Genomic DNA, 24,139 nt, shown 5'->3' on the forward strand with positions numbered 1-24,139 from the left:
CCTGGGTCAATTATCTAATGTGATCCTGGGCTCTACACACCCTCTGCCAACCTAGTCCCCATATATGGGGCACATGGGGAGAGCAACGGACTTGAACTCATGCTTCCTTCATGCCTGAGTTTCCAAGTTGCTCCTTTACACCTGACAGGGGGGAGTTTCCCTGGTTGGACGTAGCGCGTGGAAGGAACACGTTATTCCTCAGAGTCCATTTTAAAGTTGTGGCTTCTACTTAAAGCTCTCAATGCATATGCCTTCCCAGACTCCCTGCTGTTGTATGTTCATTCTCAAGCCCTTGGATCCTATACTAAAGGCTTGCTAGTTGCTAGAAATGAATGACCCGGTCCCTACCCATGCACCATAACATTGGAGATGCAGCATTCTTTCATTATGCTCCCAAGTTATCGTTGACAACACTTAAAGACGTATTTTTTCCGTTTGACGCTGGCACAAGTAACCCACATGTTAATGTAACTTGTGTGTCCTTGGACTTAGCTTTGCCTATATACAATTTTGCCAGTTCGACTTTCGGCTTGCCCAGCTAGTCTTATGTGCCGAAGTGTCCCTGAGCAAGACACCTAACCACTAACAACAGCCCCCTGATGAGCTCAACTGAGCCATCTGAGCAGCTAGTCTCTGGGCGAAGCAGTAAAAGCTATTGTCCGTCCGATACAAAATACAAAATACTCCCTTCTCAAGCCATCTTCTACAAAAACCTCACGCTCGCTTCAGAGAAGGGGTCACGTAAATGCTTGTCTGCGTAATGTGTATGTGTGCAGGTGTCTTGTCCTCTTCTCAAGCAAAATCTCTCCCTTTCAGACATCAACAGACAAGATAATAAGATACTTGGAGCACAATTCTGTATTATATTCAGCAACTAAAGGCTCATCGCTTGTCATTTTGCATTTACCCTCACAAAGCTTCTATCATCACGTTGTCAAAGAGAGCCGGGCGCGAACAATGGAGGTACTCATTTTGTACACTTACGGCCTGCATGAAATGGCCCGCATTTGTACACGCTCTGACAAAATTCTGAAGCGTTTTCGCTAAGGTCACTGCAGAGCCCCATCACCACCACCACTACCACTAAAACGCCTAAACAGAGAATCAGAGGTGATTCAGAACAAAGCATCTTCTGTGTACACAACAACATGGCTTTTTCATGTACTCCTTTCAAGATATATTTATATTTCAAGACTAAAGTAGCTGTTAATACAAATCACGCTTCTATCTCTCTCTCTCTCACACACACACACACACACTACATTGTTTGTGTGGTGGAGTTGATCTTTTATTTTATTATAATTCTTTGGGCTTTTCTGCCTTTATTGATAGTATACAGTGGAGATGGTAAATGGTGCATTTATATAGCGCCTTTATCCAAGGCGCTTTACAGAGATTGTGCATTACATTCACCCATTCACACACACATTCATACACCGATGGCAGCGGAAACCATGCAAGGCACCAACTAGCACATCGGGAGCAATTAGGGGTTCAGTGTCTTGCTCAAGGACACTTCGACAGTAACTCTGGGGGAGCCTGGGTTTGAACTGGCAACCTTACAGTTACCATCCAGGCACTCTACCCCTGAGCCACCGCCGCCCCAGATAGACAGGAAACAGGGAGAGAGTAGACAGGAAACAGGGAGAGAGAGAGAGAGAGAGAGAGAGAGAGAGAGAGAGAGAGAGAGAGAGAGAGAGAGAGAGAGAGAGAGAGAGACTGGGAGTGACACGCAGAAAAGTTCATCTGGATCTGGATTCGAACCTGCATCTTGCTGTCAGGTTGCATTAGAGCCTGTATGTGGTATGCGCCTGGACTGTTAGGCCCCCCAGAACATACATATTTGTTGAGCTCCAATACAACTATCTTAGGCAGTACCTTTCACTTGACTTAACTGCTATATTAGGTATAGGGGCTCCTCATCAAATCTTTCAAGCTTAGACCTTCTCTCTGGTCACTGTACATATTCACACAGACACACATGAACACACACAAACACACACGCACGCACAGTCACACACACAGCCGGAGGCACGCAGCCTTATTATTTTTGTGTAATCAGCTTAGTGAGTGGGATGCATGGTGGGATAGACCTGCTTGCTGATGCAAAGAGGCTGGTAATGTGGTGTGGTTGGGTTAAGTAATAAAGTGGCATAAACCCAGCGCTGAATGGGTGCACGCTGAGTAAATAAGAGTGGATAAAGGAGGCATGGGGAGGGGACGGGACGGGGGGGTGCGAGTATTTCCCCGGGAGGCGGATCTCATTATGGGGATTTCAGCTGTCTGTGTTGCAAATGTGAAAACAGGCTTAATGCATTGCATGCCTGCAAGAACAGGTGTAACGCATTCCCTAATGTGACCGTATATACTGTAGCACGCATGGGGGATACAGCCAGCCAGGCAGTCACCATAAAGAAGACATGATGGGAGCAGGGAGTGCTTGTCATGGAGGCAGCAAACTGCATCGCCTAGGACATCATACATTGTCACACAACAATATGGTTATGACAATAATAGTAATAATAATAATAATATTAACCTATTAAGATCTGGGAAGGCATTATATAAATGCCTTCCAAATCATTAGTTCTCAAACCTTTCCGTAATTCGAAACACTTTCAAGACTTTTCAGAAATGCTAAAGAAATCACAGGTGTACAGGCTGACTTGTAAGTGACTTGATATCTGCTATATTTGAATAGCCAACTAAAATCTAATATGACACAGGTGCTTTCCCAGTTTTAATTACTTCATATAAAATTGTTTACAGAGAAGAGACATTATAGGCATCACAAAGCAAAACAACATGGCTTCAACTCCAACTGAACTTCAACTTCACTTTGTCATATCACAAAAAGAAGAAGAAAAATAAAGTGCATATTGTATATGGTGCTCCATTGGCAATATCAATAAGCCTTTCATGTAGAACTAACAAAGAATCACACACATCTCCTGTGCACGGACGTGGCTCCGTGTTGTTGAGACAGTAATTGAAGCTGCGAAGGGTCACATTTTCAGAATGGAAATTACAATCTCGTCTTTGACTTGTGTGTGGCGTGAACCAAGATGTATCCACCGCCAGCCCCCCCTGTGTCCTTCACAAGCCTTTATTATTTATAACGCTCCGCTCTTTGAGCAATGACCAGTACTAATGCACAACCTTCTGTCCTTCTGGGCTGATTCACTTCCTTTGAAACCAAAGATTGAGGCAGGAGAAGTGGGTGGAAGGAGGTGGTGGAGGGAGGTGTGTGTGTGTGTGGGGTGGGGTGGGGGTGGGGGGGGGGGGGGGGGGGGGTTGTGTAGTATAAGGGCAGTGGAGATCCAGGCTATCGGGAAGTTATTATGTTCCTTCCCCTTTATATCTGAGGAGGTTGGAATAACACGCCGGCGCTTCTTTTCCGTGGCGGGAATAGAGTTATGGGGCTTCAAAGCAATACTACATCCTCTGACGTCCCTCCTTCGTCTATATGTGACTACGCCGCGGAATTGTCTTCTCTCTGTGTGTGTACGTGTGTGTGTGTGTGTGTGTGTGTGTGTGTGTCTTCTATAGTTCCATGATTATTTTTTGCCTGTTTCCTGCTGCTGTACCGATGCCGTTGCTGTGTAAATACCTTTAGCAAAGAAGTGGATTCGGTCTGATATCAGTAGATACCGAGTGTGTGTGTGTTACATAAACTCCCAATGTGTGGATGGATTCTTGGTTTGTCATTGGCCTGGTGGTGGAGGTGAGAAGCGGTACCTGCAGTACAAGCTGATGATGATGATGATGATGATGAAGATGATGCCACGTCTCAGTGATAGATTCTGTATAGCGTGGGCGGCTGCCAGCGACATGATCCATTGTTCTAATGCGTCTCAGAAGACACAAGGCAAGGGTATAAGGGTACGGACAGGCGGACGGGGGACATAACAGGGGCTGGAGGAGGGAGGGTCCGAGGGGTGGCGGTAAGGGGGCAGAAAGTGGGACATAGGCAACATTAGTGTTGGATTGCCTGGGGGTCACTGGCTGATGTGTCAGGCATGACATGTGAGTGTCTACCCCCCTCCTCCTCCTTCCCACACCACCAGGGCCTCAACCCCGCCCTCACACCCCACTGGCTACCTCTCTCTCTCTAAATGTACACCACTTGCTCTCGCTTGGCTAGATGCTACACTATAGGCTGACAGGGGGAGAGGAGGACTATTGTGTTATTTTCAACACAAGCTAGTATTTATTGACCATTTTACGCCCTATTTACTTTGTTGTGCGACAAATGGCAAAGTTAAGAGATTGAGTTGAGAGCTTGTAGATATTTTCACTATTTTTAACCCATTGTTAAGACCTGAGGCTGATTCTACAAATGCCTTCTCTAAATCAGTTGTTCTCAAACCGCTTCGTGACAAGGACCCCAATCTTTTTTTTTAAGGTTAAAGCACTATATTGTGATTGTAATCATTGCTAGAGTAGAGTGTTTGTTCAGTAGCAGAGGTCTCTGCTCCAGCTCTTTAATAAAATGAAAATACATATACTGTACAATACATTTTCAAGTTGGGTGGCCAATCTTCAGCCAATCAGGGAAAAGTGTCTATTTATTTATCAGCTATTTGTGCTCCAGTTCCAATTTTGGCTGCTCATTTCTTCATGTCATCACTTGCAATTTCATTTTGTTTACCCCTTTTCCTGTGTTGAGTTCTCTTTCCTGATTGGATAAAATTGGCATCCCAAACTGAAAAAGCATTTTCTGTACAGAGGGAGTGTTGTCTTAGACATTTAATAATGAATAATAATACATTATTTCTCGGATTTGTATGACAAGAGCCATGAGTGATTTGTGTTTAAACAGACAACAAAATTAGGAAAATCAAAGGGTGATGTGAGATAGGCCTTAATCGCTCAGGACATAGTCTTTGTGTGTGTGTGTGTGTGTGTGTGTGTGTGTGTGTGTGTGTGTGTGTGTGTGTGTGTGTGTGTGTGTGTGTGTGTGTGTGTGTGTGCGTGTGTGTGCGTGCGCAGGGAGGGGGTCACGCAACAGAATCCTATTTACCGCAAGTATCCTTTAAGTAATTTAAAAGGAGGAGCAATGGCGAGGTAGGCATCCCCCCTAAAAGGCTTAGAGCTCTCTCCGAGGCTATAAGCTTGATCTCTGTATATCCCGCCTTTCGCTCGTGGCTGTAAAAGGATGAGGAATAATTTGGATTGTTATTTGGCCTCTTTCAACCCTGAGCTAATCAGGTTGACATTGCTTTGGGAATGAGGAGAACACTCCACAACAGATGTGCTCATGTGCAAAGTGTTCCAATCCCCTGAGAGCAGCACGAAACACCCCCCCTCTCTTTTCTATACACTTCTTTCCTCTCTCCCTGGTACCTCTCTCCTCTTCTCCCTTCCATCACCCCCTCTCCTTCTTGACCTTTGAAATGGGCATTGCCTCTTCTCACCAATTTACCTCTTCTTGTGGCCGTAATGGTCCCATCTCCACTCCAGTGTCAGGGGAGCGACAGGTAAGAGCAGTACTGCCAAGCACTCTTTCTACCTCATTTAGAGAAAGGGTTTTTGCGGCGTGTCACTTGACAAAATATTCAGGTATTCTCAATTGGGGAAAAAAAGGGTTGACATAAATGACATAAATCAGGCTTTAAAGAGAATGTCGGTGAAGAAGACATGTGGCCACGAGTTGGAGCATGCTGTAAGTACAGTAAGTGAGGAAAGGGCCTACACCGTCAATATACTACAGTGTCATCTGTATTCATTAAAAAAAGACAAAGGGGTTCTCCATGAATCCGACACGGTTTTGGTATTGAAGCAAAACATCTCCTCTCCATGTCTCTTTGGTTTGGATACCTGAATCATCACTATTGTGAGTGTGCCAATCTCCCAGCTTTCTTTGCTAAAACTTTGTGGAAGTAGAGCCGCGGTTCTCAAATCTTTTGTGCCCAGTAGTGACCCACCTGTGAACAAAGGCTATACTTTTGGCCCAGAAGGACCAAAAATAGTGCTGTAAAATTAACAATTAACATTACAGTCACAAAAGTGAGATAATTAATATGTATGTGTATGTCATCAATTCAATTCAGTATTCCCCTTTCCAGTCTTTAAACACATGCACGCTAAGCACTTGAACCCTAGGATCCCTATTGTGGGGGGAATAGCAGATCTGCAAGCACACACGCTGCTGCTATTTGGTGTGGTAAAAAAGAACGGAAGTACAGTCAACCCCGTTCAGCGGCTAGTAATGGAATGCAACATACAAGTCATGTCAAGATCACACACATTTAAACATTAGTAACAGATAAGTGCTGTGTATCAGTTGTCACAAATGGACATTCCATTTGCTTTGTATTCATGGACATATCCTGGTGTTTCTTTGAAGATTTTGTTTAGTGTTTGTGCTCCCATTTAGGGGTATGATAAAAACAATATGTGAATAATTGCTTTGAGAATACTATGTTGTAAAGAAAAAAAGTGATTATGATTAGCACAATAAATTGAGGAGAAACGTGGATAAGAAGCAAAAAAACATTTAATTGATTTGCAGAATGTATCATCTGTTATGGCCCCCAGCCATAACAGATATTTGCCACCAAGGAGGATTCCTCAACTCCGTAATTCCACCCATTGGCAGCATGAACGACCTGCATGGATACTTCCCTGTGAGGTCCGTGACCTCCTTCGGTGGGAAATCAGCCTTTAATGTTGAGATCTAGAGAGAAAGCAAGTGCTTTGGCCTCTGCGCTCTTCATTAAGGAAATGACAGCTCTCATACCTGCGGCACCAGCAGAGGCGGATATAATGCAGCTAATAGTATTACAGACGGCCACTCCAAACCAGTCTCTGGTGGTTTTCCTCCAAAACACTATTGACCTATCACCAGCAGCAGCCTCTCCAAGCCCATAGCCTATAAACAGGAGTATTACTACGCCCAGAGGGAGCCGTCTCGCTAAGAGCACCTGGGGTTATTGGCAGCAGATTATGGCCTAGTGTTATTGTTGAGAGCCTAAGAGGGAGTAATGAAATGCATAGCCAAATCACCGGTGATTTGCGATCTTTTCAAAGGTGGTGCAGTAAGCTGTACACTTTGCTGTACACTTTGTCTGTTGCATTCAGTAGAGCAGTGGTCTTCGACATTTTACAGGCTAAGGACCTCATAGCTGAGAGTCGAGACAGAGATGAAGCACTATATATTGTATTAAATGGTCATAGATCTGATTGAACCTGATTGAACCTGATTAACTGTCGCCTGACTTGCCAACCTGTCTTGTCTGTAACTAAGGTACGCTTCAAGGTAGGTATAAGGTCAATAACGGGTCTAAAGGATTTAGAAATAGACATTAGTTAGTAGCAGTTCTTGCGCGCTCCGCTTGCACACAAGTAGGCCATGTACTGTATGGATGTGTGCAAGGCACAAGCAGAGCGTGCAAGTATTGTGTCCCTTTTATGCCCATATATGGAGTTCTTTGTCAAGCAGGCCCAAATATGGAGTGTATGCAGATGTCCCGGATCCCGGGCAGAGGCTTTTGTGCTGGTTCTGCACAACCGGCTATCAGACGGACTCGATACCGATATCGGTGTGCGTGTGTCAAATTTGAAGTCGGTGGGGCAAATGGTTCTCGAGTTATGTGGATTTCAGACCTACGTACGTACATACACAGACGTGGTGCATTTATAGATAGATAAATACAAATAAAAAATACATGTTCTGATCTTGATTTGCTAGATTCAGAGCATTCTGCCCATGTGCTATGTCTCCTAACCAGTCAGCTATCAGGTCAGTCAGACACCAATGATTGAAATAGCAAAACAGATGCACTCAGTCAGGCATTTTCGAAAGGGCTATTATGAAAAAAAAAAGATTCTAAAAAGCCTGAATCGTTACCGGGCCTCTCTCCCCACACTCGACAACTTAAATAATGCATTTTCCACTAATATTTCTACGGTAAGTGTTAAAGCTTCTTTTATGGATGTAAATTGATTCACAAATGCACTGAGGCGAAAGCTAACAAAAAAACCCCATTCAATATCAGCTATTTGTCAATGTATGAAGCCGCCGCATTTGAGAAGGTGGCATGCTGATCGCTTTATGAAATCCAGGCTAATTGTCTTGTGGTGTGTCCTTGGGGCAGTGTGCATTAAGACAGGCTGAATGATGTCAAATAAATACAGCTCTTTGCCCCTCCTGACAGTGACACACGCACGCACGCAAAGCCCTCTGCGTTGTATGACATTGAAAGTAGCTCTCCAATGACCACTTTGGTAATCAATGCAAGAGAATTCATGTAGTGGCTGCTGGATATTGGCATTATTGCCACGCTGTTACACCCATCAAATCACACACCGACTGGGCTCTGTCATAATAAAACAATCGTTTTAGAAAGAGTGCCATATTGTCTGTACAAACATGTTCATGTAGACCTCAAATGAACTTCGGTTTTTCCAGTTTTTGTTTATGGTTAGAAAAGATTCCATTTCAGCGTACCTTATGGGAAAGATGTGACTGAGAACGTTCATTCGGTTAGCCACATAGCAGCGTGACTATTCTGCAACACGTTGTGAGCTGGTATGCCTCAGCTATTTTCTGCAAAGTAGGTGTAGAGGGGAAAACGCAGGGGGCCTAGCATAGACCCCTTGGGGACTCCGTCCGCTCAATGAAGCATAGGGTTAATCGGTTAAAACCGCAATTCACGCCGGAAGTGAAATGATCTTTATGTATAGACAAATTCACAGAATGCTTCCCTATAAGTGGCACAATCATAACTGTGGAAACTGCTTGCTTTACCTGCAATTTTACTAACTAAATGTTCTGCCAGATACAAATTACAAAGTGTCACTACTATCAAGTTAGGCCAAGTGTCAAGTAGTCTCTCTCTCTCTCTCTCTCTCTCTCTCTCTCTTGTGCGTGCGTGCGTGTCTGCATGCCTGCGTGCCTGCGTGCCTGTGTATATACCCATTATTGACAGCAACACTGGAGAGTGTAGAGAGCGTATAGGGGGGTGACAGAGAGGGTATAGGGGGGTGACATTCAGCGAATGTCTCCGGCCAGCCGAGAATCAAACAGGGGACTACAGTAGCTGATCAGATCATTGCACCCATGTGGTATGGGCCCTAAACATTTGGCTACAGATGCATAAATTATGCGATGTTATCTGCCTCACGTGTTGATCATATCACAGATATGGCCATACTGTATGACCACGTCCTAATGTGCGATTTGTCAAGCAGTGTGAAAACGAGCCCCTCCCCATTTCACACTAGCAACACAATATGTAACATTACGATGCTTTAGTATTGTTCCTGCTGTTCTACATACTGCCAACCAAGTGAAGAAATCACAGACGTAGAATCACAGAAGTATGAAATATCTGAGACTATTAAGATTTCACGGAATATGCTTCTGAACATAATTATTCCTAGTTTGACCACTTCAAATGCTTAAAATAATAAGCGAGGCTGTTTCCGCTGCTCAACATGCTTCCATAGGAGACATGCTGGCTTCTATGGAATCCACATGACTGAAATCAGTCATGGCGACTTAGAACTTTAATCCATGCACCACCATTCATTGTGTAAGCTGTGTGTTATCATAGCAGCAAAGGATTTTATTTTTTATTTTATTTTTTAACTTAAGTTTTGATCAGCATATCTTTGTTTCATTTTCTCCCCTCCTCGATCCAGTGTTAATCTCCTGTCTGGAAATCCACTTAAGAAACATTTCACATTGGATAAGCAGATTAGAAAAAAGGCCCAAAGAATCTGGTAATAAAAAAAGAATTGAAGATTGACTCCCGGGATATTCCTCCTGTCAGCTATTTAATTTAGTTAAAGAAATTACACAAATCCTAAGGGGGAAAGATGTGCATGTGTATTTATTTATTATCGACCGGTTCCCTCGGCGATAAATGTGTTAACGTTACAGATATTTTTGCAAAGGGGATCAAGCTTTCTAAGTTATTGTGAGGTGATGCGATGAAAGGCACAGTGCAGTCGTTATTTAATAAGCTAGTCCTCGCGCTGTTTATCAAATGAAATATATTATTCACAGCCATCTCCATCTATTCATTTATGAGAACTATGATCATTACTTATTGATGGTATTATATGGCATTTTGTAATACTCTGACCCCGTTCATTAATTATGGGAGCATATGAATTGACAGTCAGGCGATTGTTATTGTGGTTTTTGATATGTACTCAAATCATCTGCTGATATGAAAGCTTAATTGCCTGCTGACTTTGCCCAGTAGATTATTATTATTATTATTACTTGTTATTATCTGGTGTCAGTTGAATTTACATTAAAGACATTGAGATGCCCACAGGTTTGCCGGGAAATCTTTAATTAATCTTTACCAGGTCGTTTCAGTAATCGGGGACGACGAGACAAGATTAATAAAGGTTAATTATTATTGTTCCATCTAAAGGGAGATTGGATGGCGTCACTGTACTAGAAATGATTATTTTAAGCGTAATACTGACAAAATACCTTGAGTATAGACTAAGTCTTACTTATGGCCTCTAATGCATTTTATTGAATACTTTCTTAGTCTTTCATAGTAAAACAGATGCCACGAAAGGATGCCACAAAAATGTCCTGGGGACTTGTTTCCATTGTGGTCCATGTATTCAAGTCATCAACATAGCATACAAAATTAACACAATATTACAATATTACATGCAACCAACAAATACAATAATAATAATAATAATAAAACTTTATTTGTATAGCACCTTTCATGACATGAAATGCAGCTCAAAGTACTTTACAGAGCAATGGAGAAAGAAAGAAAAGAAAAGCAAGGCAACGACATTAAAAATAATAGCAGTAATGCAATACAGTGAGGACATGAATAACAAAATAATTAAAAGATCAATTCAAAGCAAGAGTGTAGAAGTGGGTCTTGAGCTGTGCTTTAAAAATGTCTACAGAGGCTGCCTACAAACAGGCTGCCTACAAAGGCTGCCTACAAACACAAAAGAGATGGGAAAATTACATTTACCGATAGATTTTCTTTTTCCAGGCCAATTCTTAAAAAAAAAACCAGTGATACACATACTTGAATTTAATGGATGGTGTCAGGTCTTTCCACATTTTAAATTAACCCTTTTAACTTAAGTCACAGACACATAACATTGTACTGTAACTACTGTATATCTGTATGGCACGCGTGTGGTCTCTCATATACGGTACAGTCAATGTTAGTGCACATTCAGACGGATCATGATCATTGTTGTCGGTACTGATGCCACTGAGTGGGGCCGGTCACGCATCCACGTGATCCATAATGGGTGAAGTAATTGGTGAAAAGAGACCGGGCTGTCGAAACACCTACTGCTTGTGAGGTTGATAGGCCGGAGGACATGGGCCTATATCGGGATGCAATGGGCAGCGAGTCGGGGGGTAGCTAGGACTAGGACCCAGCTACAAAAAGCAGCCCCCCCCCCCCTTGAGGCTTTTAAATCAGCCATCAAAGACTCAAGGTTCATTTGGTAGGTCATGGCGTTCACCAATTACTTGGATTTTATGTAAGGACGATGTGATTTTTGTTGGCGGAGTGGTGTTTTAAACGTGATGCAGTATATAAATAAATTCACTTTGACAGGCAATGAGATTTTTGGTGGCGAGTTGATTCTGTATAGGCATGGCCTTCGTAGAAGTATAGTGTTGAACAAAAGCATTCATGAGGAAGGAAAAGTCTTTGTGTGAAGATTTTGAATCAAGAAAATGTATCTTCTAGTCAGTGGAACAAAGTCATTTATTTTTTATGCTCATGGTCAACAATAATTGCTGTCAGTAGTCTGACCTTGAGTGCTCTCCTCTCCTACTTGGTTATTTTGTTTAGTTTGTTTAGAAAATAAACTTCAAATAATGGAGAGTATGAGATATGATGCATTCACAACAGACATACAGTAATGTCTGTCTTTAAGGGACCAAGAAGTCACGAAGTGACTTTGGTCACTTATTGTTTTTGTGGGGTTTTTTCTTCTTCTTCTCCTTCCGCCAAAAATAGCAGTTCTGGCTGAACCGTGCAGTCGGTTTTCGTGAAATCTGGTAATCTGGTAGAGGGCCATGCCAAACGGTGACTATGCAAAGCCCAAAAACGTCTACACGTGAACTTTGGACCTATACGGACAAAAACAATCGTAGTACAGTTTTTAAAAGTTTTTATGAGCCAATGAAAATTGCTGTTTTGTGAAAAATCTTCTTCTGCCTCTAATACACACATGCAGCGTCATATGCATTTTACAGTATGGTAGAGGGTCATGCCAAATAGCACTGAAAGCACTTACTCCAATTGGTCAAAGGCCAAAAGCACTTTTTTGAAAATGAAACCTTTCAACAGTCATAACTCATGCCTCGTTTGGCCAAGATTCATGGCACTTGTTTCCACATGTTCCTTGACTCATGGAGAACATATCAATACCAATTGCTTGCCAGTTAGCCATGGAATATAGCCTCGGAAAGTACCTACATTTTATCCACATAATGTGAATATTGTTGAAACAATGGTCAGGTGAAGTCAATGTCGCTCAGATGATTGTCATATACATTTTTCACTTGGAATCCCGCAGTCTTTGGACTCAGTCAGTCAGGTTTCATACAACGCAGTCAGTGTCAAAAGGTCAACGCAACCTTTAAAACCCCCTTTTAAAGCAGTCTAAAAAGTCCAGAGGTCGTTGCAAACGATGCTTGAGAGATTAAAGTCATTGTTATCATACTGTATACTGTATCAAATAGTCGGATGTCCTTTACTCCCCCCCCCCCCCCCCGCAGCCTTTTCAATTCAGTGAGAGCCTTATTATCATGTCCCTGTCTGCTCCCGTTCCTCCCTGGCCTCATAACAAACAGGTCTAATTGTGTCTCATGGCTGCGGGCGAGGAAGATACAGAGGAGAGATGGGGAGAGGGCGGAGGGGAGAGGAGGGGAGGTTCGATGAGTGATACTCAGTGATGTAAATGGCTGAATAATATGGGGCCGACGTTTGTGGCTGAGCTCCCATCTCTCAGCACTAATCTGGGCCATCGGGGACCCGCCAGTATGCATCACCCCCGCTAACCCGCCCCTCCACCCCGCCACACCAATGAGTCTCTCTCCGCTGGGTGGTAATTTATTCAGCAGCGCTACGGTGGCTATTGATAAAGCACTTAAATACAAATTCCCCCTCCTCTCTCTCTCTCTGACTTCCACACACACTGTGTGTGTGTGTGTGTGTGTGTGTGTGTGTGTGTGTGTGTGTGTGTGTGTGTGTGTGTGTGCGTGAATCATGGTGATCATTGCATTTGGATTGGTTAAAACAAAGTTGTTGTTTGTTCAGTAACAGGGTCTGTCTCTCCAGCCCCTTACCTTACCGTTAGTAAGCAGAAACTACATTTTCAGGTGGGTTACAAATTTCAGAGAGAACGGAGAACCCCATGCAGAAAAGAGCTTCAGCAACTTCCAATTTCACTTGTTTTTATCTCTCCTTATTGGATCATGACATTGGTATAACAACTTGACAATGTATTTGTTACTGAAAAAAGGAAACTGGCTGGCTATTTTCGGCCTGCCAGTCTGTACTTACTTTAAATTGCATTAAAAAAGCGGTGACTTTAATAGGTTTTGTTTGTTGAATTACCAGAACACAGTGTATGGTCCTTTTAAAAATGTCCACGGTATGATTTGAGGTGAATGTCTCATTCTCTGTGCTCTGTTTCCATCTTTCTCTTTCCTCTTTCTCTCTCCTTCTCTCAGGGACCCGTGATGGTTCTGTGCAGTCTGACGTTAGCAGCAGTCCCTCAGAGCACAGCCAGCTGGGACAGTCTCACCCGGCGTATGCGATGGGAGCACAGGTAATAAAGAGCTCTATCTCTCTGTAACTGCCGTGCCAAAAGAACACAGAATGCTCTGCTGAAAAAAGGTTCTCAAATGATATCCTCCTTGTCCTACCAATAGCATTCACAATCATATCCACTTTGTTTGCAGAAGGTGTTGTTGCACATGGATTTGGTTTTGAGTATATTTTATTCTATAGCCATTTGCATTTGCTATTTAAGGCTTTTACATTTTCCACAAGTGTGCCTTAGGAGCCCTCTTCCCTCTTAAATTATGAAATGGCATTGAAATGCAATAATTACTTTAATAAACACCCCTATAGAGTTTCAGAAAGTATTTATTTAAAGACAAGTACATGTAAGCCTTGGACAAAGCCAACTCGGATGGTGACAAATCATGACAATAAACAAAATGTTTTGGGCCGAACAAATCATTTTTCTTCTTTCTAATTATTTGTTCTGCCCCAAAAATCGTTGTCACCATTCGAGTTGGCTTTTAAATACTTTCTGAAACGTCTATGGGACAAATTAATTGGAAATTCTCTTCCGGGCCACTCGTCAGGGGCGGGACTGCGACGCTCTATAGGTGAATGCAGATGAACTCCCTTTGCTGTCTAAGCCAAGAGCTTATTTCCTGCTTTTAGCACATTTTCTGTCCTTCATTTTGTCACCATAGATCAACCTGCATAGTGATTGAGTAGTGGCGGTAATGAGCTGACAATAGTGTGGCGCTCGACACAAGCAGGGGCACAAAGAGCCACCAGCCTCTAGCCACCGCTAATAGCTCAGCCAGGCGATATGTCCTATCTGATTGGATTCTCTGAGCTTTAATGAACATCTATCTCATTAGTGCTGCCCAGTGTCACTGCATAAACGACGACACGCACACAATCTCTCTCACTCTCTCTCTCACTCTCTCTCTCGCACGCACGCACGCATGTACGCACACACGCATGTGCGTGTGCTCGCACGCACACACACACACACACGCACACACACACACACACACACACACACACACACACACACACGCACACACACGCGCGCGCACACATGAACACATAAGTATGTGCTTGTTGCACATAATAAAACACAGGAAAAAACGTGTGCGCACAGTTTGCACACACTAGGCTTTCAAAATGTACACACACACACACAAACACACACACACACACACACACACACACACACACACACACACACACACAAGGCAGGTTGGGTTCTTTCAGCACGCAAACACCCTCTCTTAATAAGTTAATTCTTCCAGCACTCAGTGAGTGTTGCTCCACAAAGGGCCATGCAGTCAGTTCTCATCAGCATTAACAAAAGAGGAAATGTAAGGGGGGAGAGAGAGAGAGAGAGAGAGAGAGAGAGAGAGATCAACTGTTGTGAAGCCAACGTCATAGAGTGTGAACTTGCTCTGATAAATGACTCATTCCACTTCTCCGCTGATGGAAAATAAGGAATGAGCCTAATTAAAAGTGGTCTATACTCATTATAATTCCCCTTTGCTGGTGTAATGTTGCTGCTTTAGTAACGGATAAGGAACACATACTGTACACAGCACACATGCACAAAATAAGCAGGGAGTGGTTGTAGAGCGAGCCTCTGCGGGCGCCTCTCTCAACAGTCACAGCCTAATATATTAATGCTGTCAGCACAGTCCTCTGTGAAGCGAACGCTTTTTCAGAAGAAAAAATACAAAGGCACTCCGCACGCCATACCCAATTCTCTTGTTGCAAGGATCAATATGTTTTGATAGATTCTCGCTCTGGAGCCGGATATTGTTCGAACAACCATTATCCGATGGTTAGTTTCCTACCCAACATGAATCCACCTTCTCTCCGTTTTCCCCACTCACAGCTAGAGCTGGGATGACAAAAGTCGGCTATCTGGGTGATTACGGGCAATTTCTCAGTGCCAGAGCTGCCAGGCAGATGGAAGGGCCTGTTCTCCCCTGTTGGGCAGAGAGGATTCTGGGTTAGCTTAGCCCCATACAGGACCATAAACCCGGGCCCCCACCACTACGGAGAGCCCACCATGCGGCCAGCGTACCCTAGGAGACCACTTCTCAACGCTCAGCTGTCAGGCCTGACAAGCATTGTGCAGCGTTTCCAACAGTGCCCATGGAGAGAATGAAGGAGGGTGGAAATCAGGAGATGAAGATGGAGAGAGAGATAGAGAAACGGGAGAGCGACAGCGAGATAGAGTTTCAAAGGAAATGCACCTAGATTTTTGGTAAAGTCATAATTCATATGGCACTAAATAGTCTTGGCATAACGTAGAGATAATTAAATTAAAACTGAATGGATACTGGTATGTTCTTGTCCTATCTGAGATTGTGATACAGTATGCAAGCTATTTTCATTTTTTAGACATGTAATGTTGTAAACTTACGCAACCAAACAACCTGATGACAAGTGCTCCTGTATACTTCAATATCTCCAAAGGGCTTTAAAAAAGCTGCCTCTATATGTACCCAATCAAAATGCATAGTTCTCTAAAGCTACCAGTAATGATAAATAAATCAGAGGTACATCTGATAATTGTTGCATTGTCTTTTAATGGTATTCCCTTCTATGTAAGGCTGTCTTCGGTGTCAAGGCCTGCCGGTCTCATTTGGTTTGACTGATTTGAAATGTTCAAAGAGTGCCTTTGATTTTCCGCTGCTGCTGTTCAAGATTACATATAGTTAAGAAAGCAAGATTAAACATAGAGCACTGTATGTCAGTTGAAGCTGACAAACGGTCTGCCTTTTGCTATCACCACCCTTTGAGAAATGTTTGAGATCTCTCAAATTATTAATTATTTTCCAGAAGTTTATAATGGCAAGTGTCATTTTGAATGCTCCTGATACTCTCAGCGATTGTCATTTTATGTTGCGTATATATCCAAGCTAATGTTGAAAGAGAGCATCACTGCCACTGTTTTATCTTCGCCCAGCAACAATCATTTCTCCCTGCACCTCCCCATACAGTATGTTACTTTATTTTAACAGTTTAGAAATAAAAAGGACAGTGTCTGTTATATAGCCTATAATATATATATAAATAGTTTTTATTTATTTAATTATTTACTTTTTTGTGCCAAGACCTCTTGAGTACGCTTTAAGCCCCCTCTAACCTCACATTGGCTAACCTGTGATTGCAAACATTGGAGCATGCAAACGCTCTGTGCACCGTGATTCCGTGAATGCAGGGTTATCGCAGCGACAGAGCCTGTCACCTATAGAAGCAACCTGGCGTCCAGGAGTACCAGTGGTGCGTCTTCACACAAGTTGACCCTGCGCTCTGCAAGCTGCCCACGTGCCATGCAAAACACAAGCAGATAGCTGACAAATGGCATTAGAGGCCCGGGGGATTTTGGTCAAGGTATAGGAGTCAACATTGTGCAGCCCAGGCTAGTCAGAGGGCTTATTGTTTATGGTGTACATTAGTATTCAGTCAGTCAACAATTTATATCCATGTTTGTACAGTATGTACAGTACACTTATTCAATGTGTCACTGTCAACACTCGGCAAGGCCTCTCGTGATTGTGGCAAGTCCGTTTTAGATTCCGTGCATCCGTAGTTTTATCTATTAAATTGGTGGAGGTGTCACCCTTTTATGTATTGGATTTGAGAATGGCACTACCGCATAGTGCCCGGCAGGTCATTTGACTTGAAGGCCAAATGTTTGATGTTTTGTCATATTTGTCCCAAGTGAGTGTGTGTTTGCATATTTGATACTATTTTGCTGCATTTGCTGAATTTCTTGTGTCAGGCCTACTTTCGGTTGATCCGATCAAAAGCTGACATGTTTTTGAAAATTGTATCAGAACGACGCCAACCCTTTTGATTTTGTGGATTTAAGCCATGACACAAATGTTCCCACTCCTGTTGGTGAATGTGCAATCCCATTTCCTTTTGAAAATACAGTGGAAATATCCCGGGGAGATCATTCTGATAATAACATATCTTCGCCTCATGTATGACTGCATTTAAACTTTTAAACCAATGCAAGTGAACATGCAAGTAACATGAAAAGTCTGGATTGGTGTGCTGATTTTCCCACCAAAAATAATAAATTGCAGATTTTCTTTCTTCAGAAAGGTGATTACATTGTATTTTGGTGGCTGATTTCTGCAGCATTAAATGTTTGTTAAGAAGAAGAAGAAATGGACTTTCTCAAACAGGTGGCTGTATAGTGATAGGGTGAGGAGTAGAGCCTCTGTACCTTCACTGGTAGAAGAGCCAGCTAAGAGGGCATCCTGTACGGCTCCACTGGGATAAGATCCCCTGGCAGACCAAGGACCAGATGGAGGGATTATATCTCCACGCTAGCCTGGGAACGCCTCTGGATTCTTGGATGGATGGATAGTTTGTTCAATGAGATGACATACAAATCGCTCCGCATTTCTGTGAAAGCCAGGCAAATTATCCACTCTTTCCCATGCAAGGATGGAATTTAAACTCTTTCAGTGCCACTGGCATTGCGTGTTGACTTGTGTCAGGCCATGGAGACGCACAGCAAAGTATGCAAGTCGGCAGCCAAAAAACAACTGCATTTATCAAAACCCATTGATTAGCAATGCAGTCACTCCAGTGACAACTGCTTTATATAGTACGGGGTGTGCTGAACTTTTTCTCCCATTGATTTCCTTCTGCCTATCTCAATTTAGTTTCCTGGACACATGCCCTGTGTCTGCCCTCCAATAAAATCTGACTATTATGTGATCACTGATCACTCTATAGTTTTCGTATACCTTTATAGACTTCTGAAGTGTACATGGAAATTGGAATATTTGTGTGTGTGTGTGTGTGTGTGTGTGTGTGTGTGTGTGTGTGTGTGTGTGTGTGTGTGTGTGTGTGTGGTTTTAGCAGGGGGGCAGTCAGACAGATATTTTGTGAAGCCACAAGGAAATCGGGATTTCCTGAAAGTTCATATAATGGCCTGTTGTGGCGCTGTCATTGGGCCCAAAAAAACCCATAGCCCCATAGAAGTCCATGTATTTGGGCCCAACTTCACCTAGACTGTATTACCTTAAAGATGGAGTGCCACAATTTTTGTATTTTTCCAGCTTTTCATGTGTCTATGGGGTGACAGTACTTCATTAGACACCCTGGAGTAGTTTTTATGTGCAATGGTGTAATAACTTTGTATTTAGGGTTTCTTCCTGGAGGCTGAACCCTTGACGGTCAAACGGGCCAATGAAGTAAACACGGATAGTGTGACGTAAAAAGATTGCACGCACACACGCACCTCCCCCTCTATATATATTTTAAAATACGACAACCTCTGTGGGCGGAGCTGCCTGCCACATACACACGTGTGAACTGAACGGCGCAGCCAGTTTGCTGCTCTGTGCCTAACTGTGTGGCAGATTTTCAAACAGTCATTTCACACATTACCAGTTCACAGCAGAGCAGACTGTTTTCCGTTAGATTGGAAGCAAGTAAATGTTCACATCGGGTCCTCAGGATAATCAAGGAAACCACAACAAACCAGCCTTATATAGCCTACCTGCTCTGCTGTATAGTTGCTCTTGTTGTTCTCAAGGAGTAGGTTGTTTCTTTTATAATCACAGTGGTCGGGCTTTGATACAGAGTGTAGTGTCACAGTGCATGTGCATTCTTGTTGGCTGTTGTAGTCAATATGTAGGTCCTAATACTTATACGAGGCTGTAAAGTCAAGAATTAGAATCTGTTGTTGTTGTCGCGCTGGAAGTCATGTTGCCATGTCTGGCTATTACAAGCGACTTGGGCTTGTTTTCATATAAGTAACTTTCAGGGGAGATGTGGTTGACTTGACCAATGGTTCATGTGAAGGACCCTCAAATTAATATGTTGTCAAAAGGATTGGTGTTGTTGAAACATTTTCATAAATATTCAAGGCAATATCTGTGACTTATTTTTGTGGACTTTGTTTCTTTAAATCTGGCGACTTTTGCTGAAACTCAATGCAGTCAGAAGGAACATTCATGTTGTAAATTGAGTTTGATCAGAGCAAGAGTGGAGAGTCTTCTGTCCAGAGCATCATGTGCCTAGGGCAGTGCAAGTGTTTTGGACAGTTTTAATGCCAGGGTGCTTAGCTGGAGGAAATCAATAGCCTACAATATATTGGCAAATTAATAAAATTATTCATGTTAAATGATCTATCAAATTAATTGTTTCTGCTGTTAAACTATGATTTAATTGGATGATGAGCTGAGCTGATTGTGACAATAGGGTCAATATAATTGGAGGAAATAAATAAATGATTATAAAAAATCTGAAAAAACAGATCTGATATGGTATGGATGCGTGGATTATATGCCTATACATGGATGGTGGCAGTATAAGTGCATAATGGTGCTTATACGATATCTCAGAAATATGGGAAGTGTTCACTTCTAACATTCACAAAAACATGAGTTCTTGTTACATTACAGACACCAATTTGTCATTTTGTAAACAAAAGGGCAGAGCCATGGGCTGTCCTTTTATAAGGAGGGGGAGGGACTAGGACAAGTGGGTGGTCTTAAAGGAGGAGGCGGAGGAACTGGATTAGGTGGGTGGTGCTACGGTTAAACTCACGCATACCTAATGAACTGGTGGGTGTGTCCACATAAAACCATCATTTTAACAAATACTGTACACTTTTTTGAAAAACTTATACCTCATATACACCTAAATACACCTGATGATCATGTTTAAGTGTGGAAAAAAATCACGGCACTCCATCTTTAATAAACATGGTCATGAATACTTTTTGCTTCCAGTCACTAGTTTAAAGTCTCATTTCTAATGTCATAATATTCTTTTTGGAAAATTATGGTCCCATTTATAAAAAAAATGACCATAAAGTCGCGCATGTTCTGAGGGGCGTGGCTACCGTTACAGTCTATGAACGGGATCCCCCACCCACTCAAAACCAACGAAGAAGAAGGGGGAAAGTCCCGCCTCGTTGTCTGGGCCAGCCAATGGGCCAGCTGGGCCCAAACGGATCTAGAAAGATGGCGACTTACAATTCAAGACTGACAGGCTTAATTTTACGTTCATGTTAGACCCAGGGAACGCTTTGTCCATATTTTTTACAGTCTTTGGGTTTTAGTCATAGTCTTTTGAATACATTTAGTTTTAGTCCTATTTTAGTAATCTGAAATGTTTTAGTTTTAGTGTAGTTTTTGTCTAAATCTACAGTCCATATTTTGTCGGGCCTTGATGGAGTTGTAATGCCTGATTTTACACTTGATTGCATGCTGAAAATGGCCAATCTATGATTATTGATCTGCTACTTTCAGAGCACAACACCCGGACGCAACTAAACATAAAATGACTTGTCTTTTAGTTCTACTGGATCTAGTTCTCCACTAGTCCCTTCCTGACATTTTAGTGTAGTTTTTATTTGTTGACGAATTTGCAGTATATTATTTAGTCTTAGTTTTAGTCATCATAGCTTAGTTTTTATTTAGTTTTCGTCAGTGAATAAAGGTAGTCGACGAACATTTTTCCTCATAGTTTTAGTTAACACTGTCGTGTGTGTGTGTGTGTGTGTGTGTGTGTGTGTGTGTGTGTGTGTGTGTGTGTTGTTTATTCTAGTCCCTCCTAGTGGCCCAGCAGCTGGCCAACGCGGTGGGCGGGGTCATGTCCGGGGCGGCGGGGGGCATGAACCAGCCCATCCTCATCCCCTTCAACGCCGGCGGGCACCTGGGTGGGCAGCAGGGCCTGGTCCTCTCCCTCCCCACCGCCAACATCCAGAGCCTGGTGGCTGCCGCTGCCGCAGGGGGGATCATGACGCTCCCTCTACAGAACTTGCAAGGTAAGAAGAGGGTCTTACCTGTGAAATGCCCGCGGATACTCCAGTTTTAGGCGATAACCATACTCACCTTTTAGGTGATGTCGGTTCGTAAAAAACAGAGAGACGTGTTGGGGTGAGCGGTGAGTCGCTTATCACAGTGACTCCAGTGACGTCATGTTGTAGCTTTTCAACCACCCCGGTGAGTACATATTTGGTACTAGAATTTCGCGGCCGCTCATCCCAGAGTTACGTTGCCGCGCACTATGGGAAGAAGGAAATTGCGGGAGTTGACTCCACATGTAGTAACGGATGGGTTATTAGTTATTATTATGTGTCCTTATTAGTGTAGTGTAGTGTAGTCAACACGTTATGGCTCATACACACTGCCCGGTATTTGCTCCGATTATGCTGTCGGGGAGCATTTTTGGCGCTGGCCGACAAAACCCCTGATCTGACGTTAAGCGGTGCCCAAAAGGTAGGTCACGATCTACCAGTATAGAATCTATACTGGTAGATCGTGATCGCTTAACTCAACCTTTTTTGTCCCAGGGCACACTTTTCATAGCCTAAAAATCTCGGGGCACACATAGATATACGGTTTGTGTACACTGTATATATACCGGTGTGTATATATTAGTAAATATATATAGTAAATATATATATTATATATAATATATATATAATATATATATATATATATAAATATATATATATAGAATATTAGTGGTCCATGACATGAAAATGTTTGAGAACCACTGCTCTAAAACAACATTGGACAATGATGTTTGACAGTCAGCAATATTGTTGCTTATTCTAGATTTATTTTCTGACTTTTTCGGATTTTCTGACTTGATCTGGCCTGTTAACATTTTCATAGACCTGGTTGTTTGTTTCCCTCTCAGTCAATGTGGCAACCCTGGTCAATGCCGTGTTGACTGTTGTGGTTCTGTATGATAATTTAGCGTAGCACACAACAGCTAGGAGGATGCAGCAGGCTGATGCCGTCATGTTTAACAGTATTTTGCGCAATTTATGTCCCCGAATTTATGGATATGGACTTATGGCTCCATCGCTGCCTCTTTCTTTAGTAGAAGTAGAAATTTAACGTGTTGCTGACTGTTTACCTCCCTCTCACACGCGCGCGCACACACACACACACACACACACACACACACACACAGCTGACGTCCTCTCCCACCGACGTCAGCTGTTCATTTATCTCCTTATTCATACACGCTTTGAGCTGAGAGAAGCTATAAAGCGCCTTTTAAATATGACATATGACTATATTTTAAATACAGAGATTTAGAAGGAATAAGCGAAATGGTGAGGCGACTATTCCCCCTTCCGTGAGGTAAGGTTTCTCTGCGGAGAGGGAGATCCATAGGGGAGATCACATTACAGCAGCCAAAGAGGGAGGGGGGGGCTTTCATTGGCTAGTGCGCACATCTTTTGCGCCACGTGACAACTTTACAATTGTTAAATTAGATAAGGTTTTCAGAAAACTCAGGATTTAGAAGGCCTTGTTATGTCTAAATGGGTTAACCCACTATATATATTCTACAAATGCCTTCCAAATCAGTATAGTTCTCACACTAAAACGTTTTTTTTCCCCGTTTTCTTTTCCAGTATATGCCACATAGAATGACCATGTTTTTAAAACCTCAGCCATATTTGTGAAGTATAAAACATTTGTTATAGTTATCTTTGTTGGGTGTATATGGAGTAACAAACTTTACAAACAAATTGGTGACAAGATGATAATCGAAACGTAAAACAGCCTGGATTTTTTTCTCTGTCTTGTGGAAATCCCATTTGCCAAAAACTGTTACTTTTCAGGATTCAAATTCAAAAATAGCAAAAGCAGCAGATCAAAGCGCGTCGCGGCTTCACCCCACATTTCAAGCTTGTGGATCTGCTACATTTGATACTTATGTGTGTATGATCAAGTAGGGCATTAATTACACAAAGTGAGAACATGGGGATCAGAGGTTTCCGCCCAACAGCGACGATATACTGAGAAAGTGAATGGAAAACACATCGACATTCTGTGCATACTGAATGTGTAAAAAAAAAAACCCAGACCAGGTAAGAATTCTACAGGGGGTTGCGCATCCCCAAAAAAGCTGCCATCCCCAACTCACCAGGAGCCGCCGAACAGCCATATTAATTACAGGTCAGCGTTTTGCAGCGGAGCTGAGCGCAAAAGGCACTTTATGCTTCTTCCCTCCTGCATAAGAGACAAGAGTGCACCGTTACTCCTCCTGCCTTATCTCCTCACCTCACCTCATCCGTCCGTCCGTCCGTCCACATGCCTGTACTTACGCTCTCGCCGTTTAAACTTTAATGCCCAAGTGTTCTCTTTTGATCATAGTTGTAAATGGTTTTTCATTTTAATGTTTAAAACATTGTCTCTTTTATAACCATTAGATTGAAGGATGGATGGGGGAAGCCGTCAGTCATGAATCTTAGATGAGAGAGGCCCGCTAATGTAAAAAGATGCCAGGCTACATGTAAAGCAGTGTGTTTTTTTCTTCTTCTTTTTTTTCCGGGCCCAGAGATTACAATAATGCCAGCTACAGCACAAAGTGCAGAGGAA

At 42.7% G+C, this 24,139-nt stretch overlaps 1 protein-coding gene across 1 annotated transcript in view; it reads left to right on the plus strand.

Annotated features, from left to right (window-relative positions):
* pou6f2 (POU class 6 homeobox 2) overlaps window positions 1-24,139 on the plus strand; it is a 111,302-nt gene that overhangs the window by 14,223 nt on the left and 72,940 nt on the right. Inside the window, exons 3-4 of the mRNA XM_083777986.1 lie at window positions 13,703-13,800; window positions 21,342-21,561. Coding sequence (XP_083634112.1) covers window positions 13,703-13,800; window positions 21,342-21,561 — 318 coding nt within the window. The remainder of the gene's footprint in view (window positions 1-13,702; window positions 13,801-21,341; window positions 21,562-24,139) is intronic.

This window comes from Protomyctophum parallelum, assembly GCF_964188405.1.
Source record: "Protomyctophum parallelum genome assembly, chromosome: 12".
In the NCBI taxonomy this organism is placed as follows: domain Eukaryota; kingdom Metazoa; phylum Chordata; class Actinopteri; order Myctophiformes; family Myctophidae; genus Protomyctophum; species Protomyctophum parallelum.